The sequence below is a fragment of the Miscanthus floridulus genome, chromosome 11 (assembly GCF_019320115.1).
Source record: "Miscanthus floridulus cultivar M001 chromosome 11, ASM1932011v1, whole genome shotgun sequence".
Classification (NCBI taxonomy): Eukaryota; Viridiplantae; Streptophyta; class Magnoliopsida; order Poales; family Poaceae; genus Miscanthus; species Miscanthus floridulus.
The window spans coordinates 94,780,845-94,796,136 of NC_089590.1; the positions used below are offsets into that span (position 1 = coordinate 94,780,845).

Sequence of the window (15,292 nt, forward strand, 5' to 3'; positions counted from 1 at the left end):
TGGCATGACTCATGGATCCATGGATGTTGTGTACAACAAATTGCGCCGGCTGTGTTTGCCTCTGTCCCACGGGCGAAGACAAGGTCACGGACTGTGGCGTCGGGATTGGCTGGCCACGCATGGGTGTCTGACATCACCGGTGCGCAAACTGTGCAGGTATTCCTCCAGTACCTGGACCTCTGGGAGCGGGTGCGCGGGGTACAGCTGGTCGCGGGGGTTACGGACTCCGTCATCTGGCGTTGGTCCGCTGACCAAAAATACTCCGCGGCGTCGGCGTATGGTGCGATGTTCATCGGATCGACCACACCTTTGGGTGCCAAGCTGATATGGGGGACGCGGGCACCGCCGAAGGTCAGGTTCTTCTTCTGGTTGGCTATGCATCGTCGTTGCTGGACAGCAAATCGCCGGATGCGGCATGGCCTGCAGGACAGTGACGATTGCATCATGTGTCTTCAAGCATCTGAAACTCTGGACCATATCCTGCTGGGCTGTAGCCTCAGCCGCCAGGTCTGGATAATCCTCCTGTCCAGGCTTGGGCTCACAGCCGTCGCCGCCCACGGGGACGTCGACACCTTTCGCTGGTGGGCCTGGGCTAGGCGTAGGGTGCACCGAAGCAGCAGGAAGGGCTTCGATTCGTTAATCATGCTAACCTGCTGGGTGCTTTGGAAGGAATGCAACGCACGGACGTTCAGGAATGAAGCCAAGGACGCCCGAGAGCTGTGTTTGGAGATCCGACAGGAGGCTGACTTGTGGTTGAGGGCTGGGTATTCGACCCTGTCGTCGCTCACTTCGTTCATGTAATTGGTCACTTGTGACGTTGGCCTTTTCTTTTACCGCTCTGTTTTCTGTTTTTTTTCCTAATCGACAGGGCAACCTTTGGTTACCTTACGTCGACGTTGCCGTTGTTTGTTTGGATGTTCTCTACTTCCTCTTAATGAAATACGTGCTACAGTGCACGTTCGAGAAAAAAAGGCTTCACCGAGGAGGAAGTCATATACACTACATTCCTGATCTGGTGTGTACGTGCATGTGCACCACGGTTTCGTTTCTCTACTAACTAACGTACATTTTACACGGCCAAACAACACTGAACATTGCTGCACCCCACCATCATGTTCACGTTTAAACGTACAAAAAATCCACATGGGCTTATTTGAATGCCCATGTATTCACCTCAATCTTACTGCAACATACATGGATTGGAATAAATACATGAGTATCCAAACAAGGTCTTAGTCCACCTAAGATCTTGCTTGGATGATCCTTGTTTCCAAGCAAGGCTTAAGCGCGATGATAACTCACACTTCCCCATCGCGAATTCCAAATTTCCATAGCTGATCGAACGACAACAGCAGCGCATGCAGAGAAATTGCTAACAAGATCTCCAAATTCCGTTAATTAATTAGGACGCCTACGATATCACGATATCCTGAATTCCTGATTGACCGATCAAATTAAACCCTACATTCCATTTTCCAAAGCAGAAATATATACTACTTACCATTTACCAATCAACTAACGATTATCCGATAGATAATATAATAGATATGATATCTGTTCCGCCCTACGGAGATATGGTGGCATCGCTGCGGAGGCCACGGTGAGTCGGTGACACATTTCCGTACACAAGGAGGCCGGTCCTTATAAAGGGCATGGACTAGCACTACCGGCGGGCGTCGTCGATTGGCACACCTCCGATCCACCTCCGCCCCCATCTCCATCTCTCCACCGCCGTGCCAGCTCGACCATTCTTCCGGCCGGCCAGCTCGACTACTCCACATGGAGGCGCTGCTCCGCTCGAGCTCCAGCGGCATCTCGCCAAAGATCAGCACGATCCTGCAGTCGCACGTGTACCCGCGGTTCGGCCGCGTGCTGCGCGCCCTCGCCCGGGTCAAGTCCGCGCTCCTCGACGCCCTCGGCAAGACCAAGTGGGGCACGCGGCGGCGGCGGAGGAAGCAGCTGCAGCAGCACCGCGCGAAGAAGAGGAGGAGCAGCAGCAGGCATGGCGGCTGCAGTTTCGCGAAGAGGCCGCCGCATCTCACCTGGTCCGGCGGCGGCGGCCTGTCGCCGGCTCGGACCGCGGCCGAGATGGCGCTGGACGTGGACTACCACGTGTACCCGTCCTACGAGTCGGTGTGGAACGCGGTTGTCGCCCCCGCGGCGGCGGCGGCGGCTCCCGGCGAGTGCTGCGGGTACCTGCGCTGGCTCGAGGAGGAGATGCCCGACGAGGTGGTGGTCATGGAGGACGACGACGACGAAGGGGAGGAAGACGACTCCTACATTGACGGCGCCGCCGCCGCCGGCGGGAACGAGATCGACCGGCTAGCGGAGCAGTTCATCGCGAGGTGCCGTGCCAACTTCTTGCTGGAGAAGCAGGAGTCGTACGACCGGTGTCAGGAGATGATCGCCAGGAGCCTTTGAATCCGTCGTCTTCGTCAGGATTATCCGATGCGTTTTTCTTCTTCTTCTTCCCCACACACAACCCTCTGGATTTGGCGCTGCGTACGTGTTCAGTGTTCATAATAATCTGCGTACTGTAGTGGCTGCTACATCTGCATGATCGAGTGCTGCAAGCTAGCGTTTGTGGTTCTTTTTTCTTTCTAGCGTCGAGATTGATGAAATATATAGCACGCCGTATACGTAAATTCATGGAGCTGCTGCTGTGGCTTTCTTGCACCTTGAGAACACTGAATATGCTTCTTCAGTTCAACAGGAAATGTGCAAGCGTTTGTTGGACCGGCATGCTTCGTTTGAAATTTCTAAGGGATATAACATCTCTAAGTCAAAAAAAAAAAGGATATAACATCTCTAGCGCTAGAAAAGATGTTTGAGTTCAGTCCAAGTTTTTTTTTTTCGGTTGGGTGTATCATTAATTAAGAAGTTGAATTCCTTGATAAGCCATGACTGAAAGTACTGTTGGCTGATTTGTTATGTCGTTGTGAGAGAAAAATATTGTTCGTTGGTTAAAAAAAATACAGCTTATAAGCCAAGCGAATAGGGCGCAGTGGAACAATCTGCTATGAATTCTTGCTTGAAGTGGAGGCTTATCCATATCTGTATACTCTTTTATTTTGCGCTAATATAAAAAAAGGAAGATTGACAAAACATTTCATCTAAGCAATCTTTTTTTTAAACAACAATCTTTTCTTTGCTATAATAAATGCTAATAGATCCACAGCCCATAGGCAGTAAAACATGGAAATAAAATCAAAGATCTAGACAGCCCTAGTGCTTGAGTTTCATTCATCATACGTTATGATTGCTATATTTGGATCCGACTTCCGAGACACTAAATCAAGAAGTTGATCCTAATTTACCAGAAAAAGGGGAACAAAATCAAGACTTGTTGCCTTGTTCCTAGCACAAAATAATTAAATTGATCAATCAATTCGACCTATTCCCAAAATCAAAATATCGAAATAAATCCACACATATTATCGTGATATATATCCTCCTCCTGCACCAAATTCACGCACACATAAAAAAGGAAAAAAATTGGATGCATACTGTATTTATCATGCCTCCATACATACATGCCATGGATAGTTGCCATGTATCCAGTCAACATGATCTAACCGTGTGTTTAGGAGATTCCCTCGCAGGTGGTTCCCACACCCCCTGCTTTTTCATCTCCACCATGTGCGGTTGGATTGTGTTGATCGGACAGATGGCAAATATGCATGGTATATATGCACGGAGGCACGGTGGATATCGTTTACATCTATTTTTTTTTCCCTAAAAAAGCTTCTATTATTATTAGGTTCTTTACCGTTAACATATTTAAACTTTGACCATCAAGGTTTTTTAACGTTTTCATTGAACATTTGAATTTATTCTTTTAAAAGAGATTAACTCTGCTTTTTAATTTAGAAAGGAAGGTGCCATACAAAGTAATACTGGGGTTACCAGCTACAAAAGGAAAGCCACTACTATTCATTACAAAAAGATCTAAATCTCGACGACATCTGAAAGCAAATAATTAAGAACTAGGCTTGAACTCCTTAAGCCATCTCAGGATCTCTTCCTTCAGCTGAATGATTTGAGCTCTGTCCACCTCCTTAAGTAAGCAGCTCCATTTCTGCATGAATGATAAGGCAAACGTATATGACATCAGCGGGCGCTTTGGGAAAGCGTTTTTCAATCGCCATTCTGTTCTTGCAGGTCCATAGGGCCCGAGCAAATCCTGCAAATGCAAAAACAATTAATCTTTTCGGCCAGGGCCCCTTGCCCAGATATTTGAATTTGAATTTATTACTATAGCTCGGACTTTCAAATAGTAGTATTATAATAAGTTTTTCTAGATTTTGATTACATTTCATTCTTAAATGAAAACGTTGATTCTTTTATAGAAGTTCTGAACCGAACAGTTTCTATTTGGGCTCGGACACGAATCCTTCGCGACGACCAAATCGTCCTGCTCGAGCGAGGCCCAAGGCCCAACCTCCGTTTCTAATAAGGAAAAAGTCTACATTAGCTCCTTCAATTTTCGCGAAAGTCCGCTTTTTCTCCCTGATCTCTAAAACCAAGCAAAACATCTCCCTTAACTTTTTAAACCGTTCATCTTACCTCCTGGCTCTGCTATAAGCAATTTTGAAGGCGGTTTTGTCCTTTTCTTTTTTATTTATTTCTGCTATTTTTTAAAAAATCATAGTAAATCACAAAAAAATCATAAAATAAAAAATTCAATTTTATTGGACTCCGCATAAGTAGATCTACACAGTGAACTATAATATGATATGCTTTAGCACAAAGTTTTTGCTGTGGCTTTAGATATATGCTTTTTTGTATTTAATTGGAATAATTCATAGCTGTAGTTTCTATGGTTCAATTGTGATGAAATTTTTATGGGGGGCTAATTATTGTATGATTGATCTGTAGTAAAAATTTCATACTCATTGGATCATGTATAACTTAGTTATAAATTTATTTATATTTAACATGCATAAACCTAAATAAAATCTATAACTAAGTTATACATGATCCAATGAGTATGATATTTTTACTACAGTTTTAACATACAATAATTAGTCCACCATAAAAATTTCATCATAATTGGACCATAGAAACTACAACTATGAATTATTCCATTTAATTACAAAAAGCATAAATCTAAAGTGACAGCAAAAACTTTGTACTAAAGCATACCATATTATATGTTTACTGTGTAGATCTACTCATATGGAGTCCAACAAAATTAGATTTTTTATTTTATGATTTTTCTATGATTTACTATGATTTTTTAAAAATTTAGCCAAAATAAATAAAAAATAAAAAAATAAAATTACCTTTAAAATCGTTTATAACAGGAGCGAGGTATTTTAAAATTACCTTTGGAGTACTGTTTAAAAAAAGTTAAGAGACGGGTTTTACCCGTTTTTTTGAGCTCAGCGAGAGGGAGGTAATGTTGATTTTTCCTTCCAATAAAACCAAACAGCAACCTCTCGCAGTCCTCCTTTCCTCCTTTGCCTCCGACCTCCGTAGCGAATCGGATCGGGGCCTAGGGTTTCGGCGCGCCTCTCCAACCTGACGCGAGGGCTAGGCTGAGCATGGAGGGAGCAGGCCCGGCCCGGAAGAGGTCCCGGCCGGAGACGGCAAACGGGTCTGCCGCCGGCGGGAAGCGCTCCAAAGGTGAGGCATCGCTATCCCTCCCACCAGTCCCGTCTGCCGTTCGCCTCGATTTTTTGGTTCTACTAGATGTCGGTTGTCCTCGCCCCTTGCGAGAAGTGCTTCGGCGACTGGATCTGCGTGTGTCCTGCGAGAGCGAAGCGAGACGGTGTTCTGTTTGGTCGTTTGATTATGCTTGTTATATGCGTGCCGTGTGCGCAATGAGATGCGCATCCGGCGTGTTCGTGACAGGGGATTTAGTGTGGGTCCTGGCTGGTTAGAGATTTTGTTTTCGTTCAATCACAAGCTTTGCTTGCTTCAAGTAATGCGTGGTTTGGTGGAATAGTAGCTCGTTGCCTCCAAAATTGAAATACAAATCAAGAGTTTTCCCCTCTATGCTGAGGCTGTTACTCTCTAACTTCGACTACTAAATTGAACCTTAAAGTCTAGCTTTGTATTTGACTCTCCGAGTAATGTGTGTGAAGATGGATCAAAAGAATACAATCAAATCTGAAGAAATCAGACAGGGTTGCAGACTGAAAATTTGTATATAAATGTATCACAGTTAGATCTGCTTCATATGCAAATGCAAAAAGTATAAACAATTTTACCCAGCTACTGATAAAAAATGATGTCAGTGCTGACTGGTAAGGCAGCGCACTAACATGTTCTTATTTGAGCAACTTACCCTCCTTTAGTAACCACTAGTACTAAGAAATCCTGTGTGTTCCCAAATATAGTTAGGACTATGTGCCTCACGACAGTAGTAATACAGTAAAAATAGTTTAGAACTCATAGTCTGGAAAAGTTATTTAAGAGTTCAGATAGTGTAATAGTATGAGGCTCATCTAGAGGTATTTTGTTGAAAAGGGGAATAGTTTTTTAGAGAAGAAATAGTAATTTGAAGCATATTTGGGAATCGAAGTACCTTTTGCCTCTTGCATCTTGATCAATGTAATTGGACAATTCACCAGTTCAACGAACAAGAAGAAACATGCTAACCTGTGTGTTCCCGGATCTAGTTAGGACTATGCCTCATGACAATATTGGTACAGTAAAAATAGTTTTAGAACTGAAAGTCTGGAAACATCATTTTAGAGTTCAGATACTGTAATGGCACAAGTCTATTCTAGATGTATTTTGTTGAAAAGAGGAATAGTTTTTAGGGAAGAAATAGTAATGTGAAGCATATAAGGGAATGAAGTCGCCTTGTGGCTCTTGAATATTGATCAAAATGCAATTCGACTGTTCATCAGTTCAATGAACAAGAAGAAAGACGCAGACACATGGTATTTGTCAGTGTAGAAACCCTACTAATCTTTGTTTCAACTGTATAGTAACTATCTTCTGCAGGATAACTACAATGCAATCTTTTACCATGTAAAATCTTGTTTGTTCATCACATACATTGGAGATAAATTCTATATACGTACTTGATTAGAAGATCAATAATGCAAACTTCTAACACGTGAGAAAATGTAATTAATTTTATGCAACAGACACGGAGTCATTTCAAACTGGTCAATCAAGCAAATCGAAGCCTTGCACCAAGTTTTTCAGGTTATAATCTTAACCTATCCGAAATAACATCAGAATGGTAACCTGTATCTTTTTCACTCTTCTTACAGCAAATCAATTCTTTGAAAGTTATTATATATGCCAAAGATGTATGGAATATTTGAATAACGCTAAATTGTGATACATGAGCTGCTCTATTTTATTAATATATCTCAGTAGATGAACTTGCCTTTTTCCTCTGGTTACTTAAGAGTTTATGAGTACGATACATGCCAACGTTCAATCCACTCTTGCTTTATGGTGCATTTAGTATAGACAGGGTACAAGGTATTGATTTTTGTTGTTTTGATTAATTGGAAATTCCTTTTTAGTGATGGACGTGTTTGTCAGAGTAGATTCAAATTTCATTTTGTTATTATATTATGGTATTATGCTTTCTTTACTTTGTTATTGTTACTTCAATATGCCTGAATATATGGTTTAGATGTTTGGGTATTTTATCTCTTATTGAAAGCTCATTCCTGCATACTTAAAATCATTTGATAAACCTTCATAAATAATATGGTCTGCTTTTAATGTTGCAGTACCATCGGGTGCCCGTTTGGTGAGGGATGCCATTTTCTGCACTTTGTCCCTGGTGGTTACCCGGCAGTTGCAAAAATGCTCAATCTAGGTAGCCCTGCTGTATCTGCGCCATCAAGGACTCATGTGGATCATGCCGCTCTTACCGGTGCCTCTCATCCAGTTTCGACGGGCAAGACACGCATGTGCACCAAGTACAATACTACAGAAGGCTGCAAATTTGGTGATAAGTGCCACTTCGCTCATAGCGAAAGAGAGCTTGGGAAGCCAGCCTACATGTCTCATGAAGGACCTCCTATGGGTGGTCGATATGGAGGCCGACCTGAACCTCTGCAACAAGCTTCCATGGGCCCTCCAGCTGGAAACTTTGGTGCTTCGGCGACTGCCAAGATCAGCTGTGGATGCCTCTCTTGCCGGTGGCATAATTGGTAAGGGTGGGGTCAACACTAAGCAGATAAGCAGAGTTACAGGCGTCAAGCTCTCCATCCGTGACCACGAGTCTAACCCCAGCCAGAAGAACATTGAGCTTGAAGGCAATTTTGACCAGATCAAGCAAGCCAGCGACATGGTGAGGGACCTCATCGCGACCATCAGCGCAAGCATGCCGGTGAAAAACCCATCTGCTGCCGTGGCGCCAGCAGGAGGCCGAGGCGGTGGTATGGGGGGCAGGAGCAACTACAAGACGAAGCTGTGCGAGAACTTCTTGAAGGGTGCCTGCAATTTCGGCGACCGGTGCCACTTTGCCCATGGCGAGACCGAGCAGCGGAGCGGTGCTGCTTGAGAGTCGAGGTGCTCTAGGCATGAGAGATGCCCTGTGCTCTCGCCATTTGCTACTGTGAATTTTTCTCCTTGCAGCGTTAGGCGGTTAGACTGTTGTATTGCGATTTCAGTCGATTAAACTCTAGATTTCAGCTTTTTTTTTAATATAAGTTTGAGAAAACGTTAATCTGTCACTCATGCCCCTGAATGTTATGACTTGATGCAACTTGCATTTTGTTGGTCAGTTAGCAGCTGCTGGCCCATGACAAACCTGTGTGACTGTCCTAACGTTTGTCGCTGTGTAAAACTGTAAATTGTCTAAAAACATTATAAAGACATTTGAGGTGGAAATAGGAGTAAGTAGATGGAGGCCGAAATGAAAAATATCAGACGACTTTTCTCGTCTAGGAGTATTCTTTACGATTTCCACGTCGCCTAGGCAGCAGCCTTCAGCAACAGCAACTCACCAGTCACCACCTACCGGCGGCTGTAGTAGTCTGTAGACTGTAGCACGAGAGAGAAATCTGTAGCCCAGCAGCTCGTCAGGCATGGCGGTCCGCCGTGGCACTGACCCCGGCCTCTCCAGCGCTCCTCCCTGTCCCCTTCCGCGGCCAGCCGCGACGGCCGGGCTGCGCCTTCTCGCCCCGGCCGCCCCCGCTACTCCGCGGGGCGCTGCAGAGCCATGGCCCAGACTTTCCAGGGGGGCGCCGCCGCCAGCTACGCCCGCGAGATGGAGCGCCTCTCCGCCAAGGAGTCCCTGCTCCTCGCCGTGAGCTCTTGCTCTTCCTCTGCTCTTCTCAGTCCCTCGCCTAGTACTACTTGCTGACCTTCCTGTGAGGTGCCTGCGGGAGGCTCTTGTCCCCACACCGTACCAAATTGTAGGCGATACTGTCAAATTCTAACCTGCAATTTTAATCTAAATTTCACTTCGATTTTTTTTCTCCACAATCTCAGCATGGAAATGATATTTTTCCATGATTGTGTGTCCGACTTGTGAAATGACAGCTAGTTGATACTGAACTTTTGAGGCATTTCTCAACTAGGGTATGTGAATTTCCTCTTACCAATTTCAGTTTAAAGATGCTGGGGGTTTTGAGGCCTTGGTCAGCGGGAAGACTACTGAGATGCAGAGGATCGATGTCAATGAGCGAATTGTTGGACTTGAACGCCTGAATCCGACACCACGCCCCACAACGTAAGTGTTATGGCTAACAAAAAACGTATTATGCGCTGTATCTTGCTTGAGATAATTTTCATAGTAACCCTATGAATAAGCACTAAGATGAGATGAACTTTCTTTCATTCTGACCAAAAAAGCTTTTCTGTGTAAGCATATTACATTAACTTGAATTCCTTCTATTTACTTTGCAGGTCGCCGTTTCTGGAAGGTCGATGGAACTTTGAATGGTTTGGTGATAGCAGTCCTGGAGCATTTGCGGCCCGTGTTTTGTTTGAGTATGTCCCTGTCGCTGTTTGTTGGGTGCAAGTTATAATTTCAATATTTCATTTGACTTGAATTCATTTCAAGTCAAGCTTCTCCTGATAGCATGTGTGTTCTAATTTGAAGGAGGTCACCTACAGCTGTTGCACACTTTACGGGACTTGATGTGTCGATCAAGGATGGATACTCCAAGCTCTCATCTAACCTCAAGTTTCTAAATACGGTAATGCCAGAAGATTTTAGGAGTGTACCTACTATTTTTGCATAGTTTATGGGATCCATCTTTGATTCTTAAGTTTATTGGTTCTATATGACATTTATGTGCCTGGCAGTATCGCTTACAAGTTACAATATGCAGGATTCACCTTTTATAATAAAACCAGTCTGTGTCTATATCTGTGTTAGTAATAGATTGTGCGCAAAAGCTTCCATAAGCTGAGGATACTTCATAATTATGCTGAAGTCATTTATTAGCAGGTCATTAGTATCTGTATATATATTTTTTTGAAATTAGTACACATTAGTATCTGTATTATCTGCAAGCTGAATGTTTCTGTGTGATTGGGGATTATTTTATTGTTGCACTGCCATTCTCACTATTTAGCAACTTCCTTTTTTATGTTTCCAGATACAAAGCAAGTTCCTACTGACAACTCAATTGTCCGTTGAGGGCCCCATCAGAATGAAAGAGGAATACATTGAGGGCCTTATAGAGATTCCCAGAATCAATGAAGAATCATTGCCTGAACAGTTAAAGGGCTTGCTTGGCCAAACTGCAGGAGCTCTACAACAACTTCCTAGCCCTATAAGGGATGCTGTTTCAGAGGGGCTTAAAGTGCCACTTGGTAAGTATGCAGGGCTTCACACTCTTGTAGCAATATGCTAGTTAGAATACTATCAATCTATCATTGCTGGAACTATATATACTAGGCACACACGCTTCTAGTTTCTGAGGACATATTGCCTGCTTAGATAAAGAAACTACTGATTTTGTTATGTGAATTCTTTTTGTCAATGGATTCTTGCCAATTTATTTGCCAAAATATTAAATTGTTGAGGAACATGTTAACATTGGCAGTTGAGGAATGCTTCTTTGGCTTACTCTCAGGGTTAGGAAACAGAATCGGTCCTAATATTGGGAGGGATCCAATTGTTTATAGGGTCGTAAAAAAACCCCTTTATGATTTTTTAAAAGTGACATTCCTTTTTTACATGTAAATTTAACAGTCATTTCATTTACGTTTTGATTTGCTTGGTTGTATCGGATTGGAGTTGGAGTGTTGGACTATAGTAGATTAGTAGGTCAGTATAGTTATGGTAGTTTTCATGCCATTGTTGCATGACTGCATAATAGCTGCATTCCATGACTTCTGTAGTTACATTACATTCCGTTATTAATTACAGGTGGAGCATTTCAACGCTTATTCATGATCTCTTACTTGGATGAAGAAATATTGGTATGTTTCTTACTTTCTTTAATGTACTTGCAGGGGTACCAAATTCATTTGCACTGATATATGGTTATCTCAGCAGTCAGCACAATCACAAGACAAATGACACAGTGTTTAGTTATTGTACTTTCTAAAGAAAACAAGAGCCACAAATAGAATAGAGAACAAATTGGTTGTCATGCTCATGCACTTATTGAATTTCTTGTTCTGCCCTTATCAGACTTCAATTCTTAAGCTCATTGAGTTGAAGGCTGATGACCAACTGAATCAGAATGCCACAAAGGTTTATTGTCGTTCACTGTGCGCAGTTTAAGGACCTGTTTGGATACCAAGGGCTAATTGTTATAGCCAGCTAAAAATTAGCCAAAATTAGCTCTAACCCATCTGAACAGCAGGCTAATAGGTGGACTAATTTATTAGCCAAGCCTCCAAATAGTTAGCCAACTAGCTGGCCAACCCCTAGCTCCAGCTAATAACTAGCTCTAGCTGAGTGAAACAGCCCCCAAATACGTCGCTTAATTGAGTTGAGTACGCATTCAGAGTGAAACAGCCCCCAAATACGTCGCTTAATTGAGTTGAGTACGCATTCAGCATGCTTTTAGGCGAATGCTATATTGCTATACACAATAGCTAAGAGAAGGAGAAATGGTTTGAATTTGAACACACATACATGTCAGGTATTTTTTTCAGTCACAGATAAGACGCTAGTAATTATCACCCTTCCAGATTAACTGTTTATTGTGTTCTCTCATCATTTTGACTTGGCTCTCACTGTCACTGTCATTGTCCACCTGATTGCCAGGAATGACTCTTCCCTGAAACCTTCGATTTGTATTGTTTATTTGCCCATCCTGCATGAATAATGGATTTTAAACCTCATGTTATTTTACCTAACATTAATTCTGTAGTGTGTGTGGGTGGGTGGGTGGGTGGGGGTGGGGGGGGGGGGGGGGGGGGGGGGGGGGGGGGGGGGGGGGGGGCGGGGGGGAGGTGTGGATTACAACTTTCTCATGGTTTTGCTGTAATCTTCTTCAGATTATCAGAGATGCTGCTGGAGCACCTGATGTCTTAACCAGACTTGAGGGGCCACAACCGAATCCAGGTGATGGCACAGCAGATGCAGTGATATCAGAATATGAAAGCTAATGCCTCAGTACTAACTGTAGCTCCACGCCTAGCTCCTGTTTATGGCTCCTTTCTCCTTCTCTTTGGTCATTTTCTCAGGCTTGCGCATATATAAAGGCTGTAGTGTTGTCAACGATAACGACCGCTTGAGTTTTTTTTACTTAGTACATCCCTTTCGGCTATTCTGATTTTCTGAATGTGAGCAATAATATCAAATGACCATCATCAGTTTATATGAAACAAGGTAAAAAAAAAAAAAACTACTGCTTGTTCAGAGTTAACTGATGAGTTCCAAGATACGGCCTGGTAATCGCTCAATGCCGCACAGAGCAAATGACAATGTGCTCCATGTCCAATGATGGTGTGCTAATGTAAAGGCCGTTCTGCTCTCATCAGCAGGGCAGCTGTGCAGCACCAGTGGCGACAGCAGCAACTGCTCCCCCCCCCCCCCCCCCCCCCCCCCTCTCTCTCTCTCTCTCTCTCTCTCTCTCTCGAAAAAGCAGAATGCCAGACAGTGGTAACCTCGTGTAAAACAATCAAAAGAATTTTGCTGCAGTAGACGCAAATCTGTGTGTTTATTTTCTTGTGATCATGTCTGTTTTGCCCTGCGAACGTGCGGCGCAAGTCTTGGTTCTAAACGAGTAAATAAGAACTGAATTCTGACAGATTAACACTTCAGAGTTCAGAGAAATCCCTTTCCATTTGCAGTTGCAGCGGCATTCAGAGGTAAAGAGACTAGTAGAGTTCGAATCAAACACTGACAAAATTCGTTGTAAATAAAAACAAAACTAATTCGGCTTTTCCGTTGGGCTCATGAAACCATCAAAAAAACTGAACCGGCATTTCCACTGGGCTCATGAAACTATCAAAAAGACAGCTTTGGAACAATGAAACATGGCCAAAGAGACGAACAATGGAAATACATGTCCGGTGATTTATCGTTGCAAACCGAGCAAACTCGATATCTTTCATCTCATAACTGTAAATTCTCATCGTTCTCTAATGCAGGAACATAACTGTAAAGTCTCATCGCTCTCTAGTGCAGGAACATATATAGTGACTGACCAGGAGATTTATATGGGAAAAATATGCCCGGCTCTGCCAGCGCATGCACCTGATCATCGGAAATTAAAACCGCCCGCATGCACCTGAGATCAGAAATTAAAATCGGCCACGGCGTCCATGTCGCAGGAGCTGAAGAGGAAATCCTCGAGGCACTGGTGGAAGCCGTCGTCGTAGCCGTCCAACTCGAGAGCGCGAAGGAACCCTCCCCCTTCTCCACCCGACGGAGACGACGCCTCGGCCTCCTGCTCCTTCACCTTCATGTCGATCCCCGCCGCGGCGCCGGCGCCGGCGCCGAGGCTCTCGTCGCCCGCCGTGTCGAACGACGAGACCGAAGTCGGCGGCGACGGCGATAGCGACGCGTCGCCGCCGGTGGACGCCGACGACGCGCAGGAGCCCTTCTTGGGTGGCATCCCGGTGAGCCTCTGGACGAGCTCGCGGAAGTGCCGGGCCTCCGTCTTGATGATGTGCGGCGCCAGGACGTGGATGATCCTGATCTTCTGCGGCGCCGGCTTCGCGATGGCGTGGGAGAGCCGGTGCGCAGGCGGCGGCGATGACGATGCGCCGCGGGACGGGAGCTTCTCGGCGTGCTTCATGGCGTCGCCGCCGGAGAGTACGTGGTTCGTGTGCGTGTGTGTGTGTGTGTGTGAGAGAGAGAGAGAGAGAGAGAGGCCGAAGGAGACGGAGGCTGACCCAACCAGTACCCGCCACCGCCAGTGGAGAAGGAGCTGCGAGCACAGGAGGTTTATATAGACGCTCGGGGGCCTCGGGGCGGTTCGGTGCCCTTGGTCCTTGTCCTTGGTTCTCTGCGATACATCGTGTGCCAGCAGTCGGATCGGAAAATCCAACGGTCCATGCGGCGGCCTGTGCGGTACACCGTTTGCTCAATCTTACATTCATATAGTACATTTATTAGTTTCTTCATACATATAATTGGTACATTCATTTTCAAGCGATAGCACTCACACTTAATGATATGTCAGCATTTATACGATTATTTTGGATAAATTAATCTACAACAGTGTTCATTTTTTTTTTGTTTTTATTACTTAATCATATGCATTTTGTACATTTATTCCATTGCATGGATATAGTACAACAATGTTCAGTATTGTTTTGTGTTCTCTACTTCCCTTAAAAAGGTTCTCGGAGCATCTCCAAGAATTCCCAAAACACTCTCCCAATTCTTTGTTTTTTTGGCGAGATTGAAAAAATTCATCTCCAACAGCTCCCAATCCCACCTCCTAATCCTTTAGGACTTGAGAAAAAATGACACAATGCGCGCAAAGATACGCGCCCTTGCTGTCGCGCGGATCCTGCATGCAAACGTCAGGTTTCCCGGGAGTTCCGGTGTTCCTCTCTCCCTTGCGCACGGCGTCGGGTTGATCAGGCTGCAGATCACCACGAGGATGCCGACGTCCTTGAGCTCGACGCGCCCGTCTTGGCGAGCAGAAGCTCTCTTCTCCGTGAACGTGCGGGGGCGCTTGAAGCCCGAGCTGCCCTGGGGCTACTACGGCAACGGCTTTGTGCTCAGGTGCACCGAGTCCACGGCGGCCCAGCTGACCTCTTCGTCGCAGCGGCGCTGCGGATCCTGCTCGTCGGCGTGCTTGTCGTGGCTCCTAGCTCGGCCGTGCGGCCCTCTGCTCGCCCGCGCCGGTGCTGCCGCCGCTGCCGTGCCCGTTGCGGCCCTATGCTCGCCCACGCCGGTGTGGCCGCCGCCGCCGCGCCCAAGGCTCCGCGTCGTGGCTGC

The 15,292-nt window shown here is 45.1% G+C and overlaps 3 protein-coding genes and 1 pseudogene across 4 annotated transcripts; 3 read left to right on the plus strand and 1 right to left on the minus strand.

The window, feature by feature from the left end:
* The first annotated feature begins 1,686 nt into the window (after nt 1-1,686).
* LOC136490619 (uncharacterized) lies at nt 1,687-2,843 on the plus strand. The gene has a single exon (XM_066486826.1). The coding sequence runs from the start codon at nt 1,780-1,782 to the stop codon at nt 2,419-2,421; it is 642 nt and encodes a 213-aa protein (XP_066342923.1). The 5' UTR covers nt 1,687-1,779; the 3' UTR covers nt 2,422-2,843.
* Nucleotides 2,844-5,412: 2,569 nt separating this feature from the next.
* LOC136492672 (zinc finger CCCH domain-containing protein 31-like) lies at nt 5,413-8,814 on the plus strand (annotated as a pseudogene).
* A 298-nt stretch (nt 8,815-9,112) lies between these two features.
* LOC136492673 (probable plastid-lipid-associated protein 13, chloroplastic) lies at nt 9,113-12,761 on the plus strand. Of its 2 annotated transcripts, XM_066488664.1 has the most exons (7): nt 9,113-9,232; nt 9,537-9,658; nt 9,835-9,918; nt 10,031-10,127; nt 10,533-10,749; nt 11,309-11,361; nt 12,391-12,761. In XM_066488664.1, the coding sequence occupies exons 1-7, from the start codon at nt 9,146-9,148 to the stop codon at nt 12,499-12,501; spliced, it is 771 nt and encodes a 256-aa protein (XP_066344761.1). In that variant the 5' UTR covers nt 9,113-9,145; the 3' UTR covers nt 12,502-12,761. The 2 variants fall into 2 exon arrangements, with proteins under 2 accessions (XP_066344761.1, XP_066344762.1); XM_066488665.1 differs by lacking the exons at nt 11,309-11,361; nt 12,391-12,761 and adding an exon at nt 11,395-12,231.
* A 627-nt stretch (nt 12,762-13,388) lies between these two features.
* On the minus strand, nt 13,389-14,267 carry LOC136494772 (VQ motif-containing protein 17-like). The gene has a single exon (XM_066490949.1). The coding sequence runs from the start codon at nt 14,136-14,138 to the stop codon at nt 13,635-13,637; it is 504 nt and encodes a 167-aa protein (XP_066347046.1). The 5' UTR covers nt 14,139-14,267; the 3' UTR covers nt 13,389-13,634.
* Nucleotides 14,268-15,292: the final 1,025 nt, after the last annotated feature.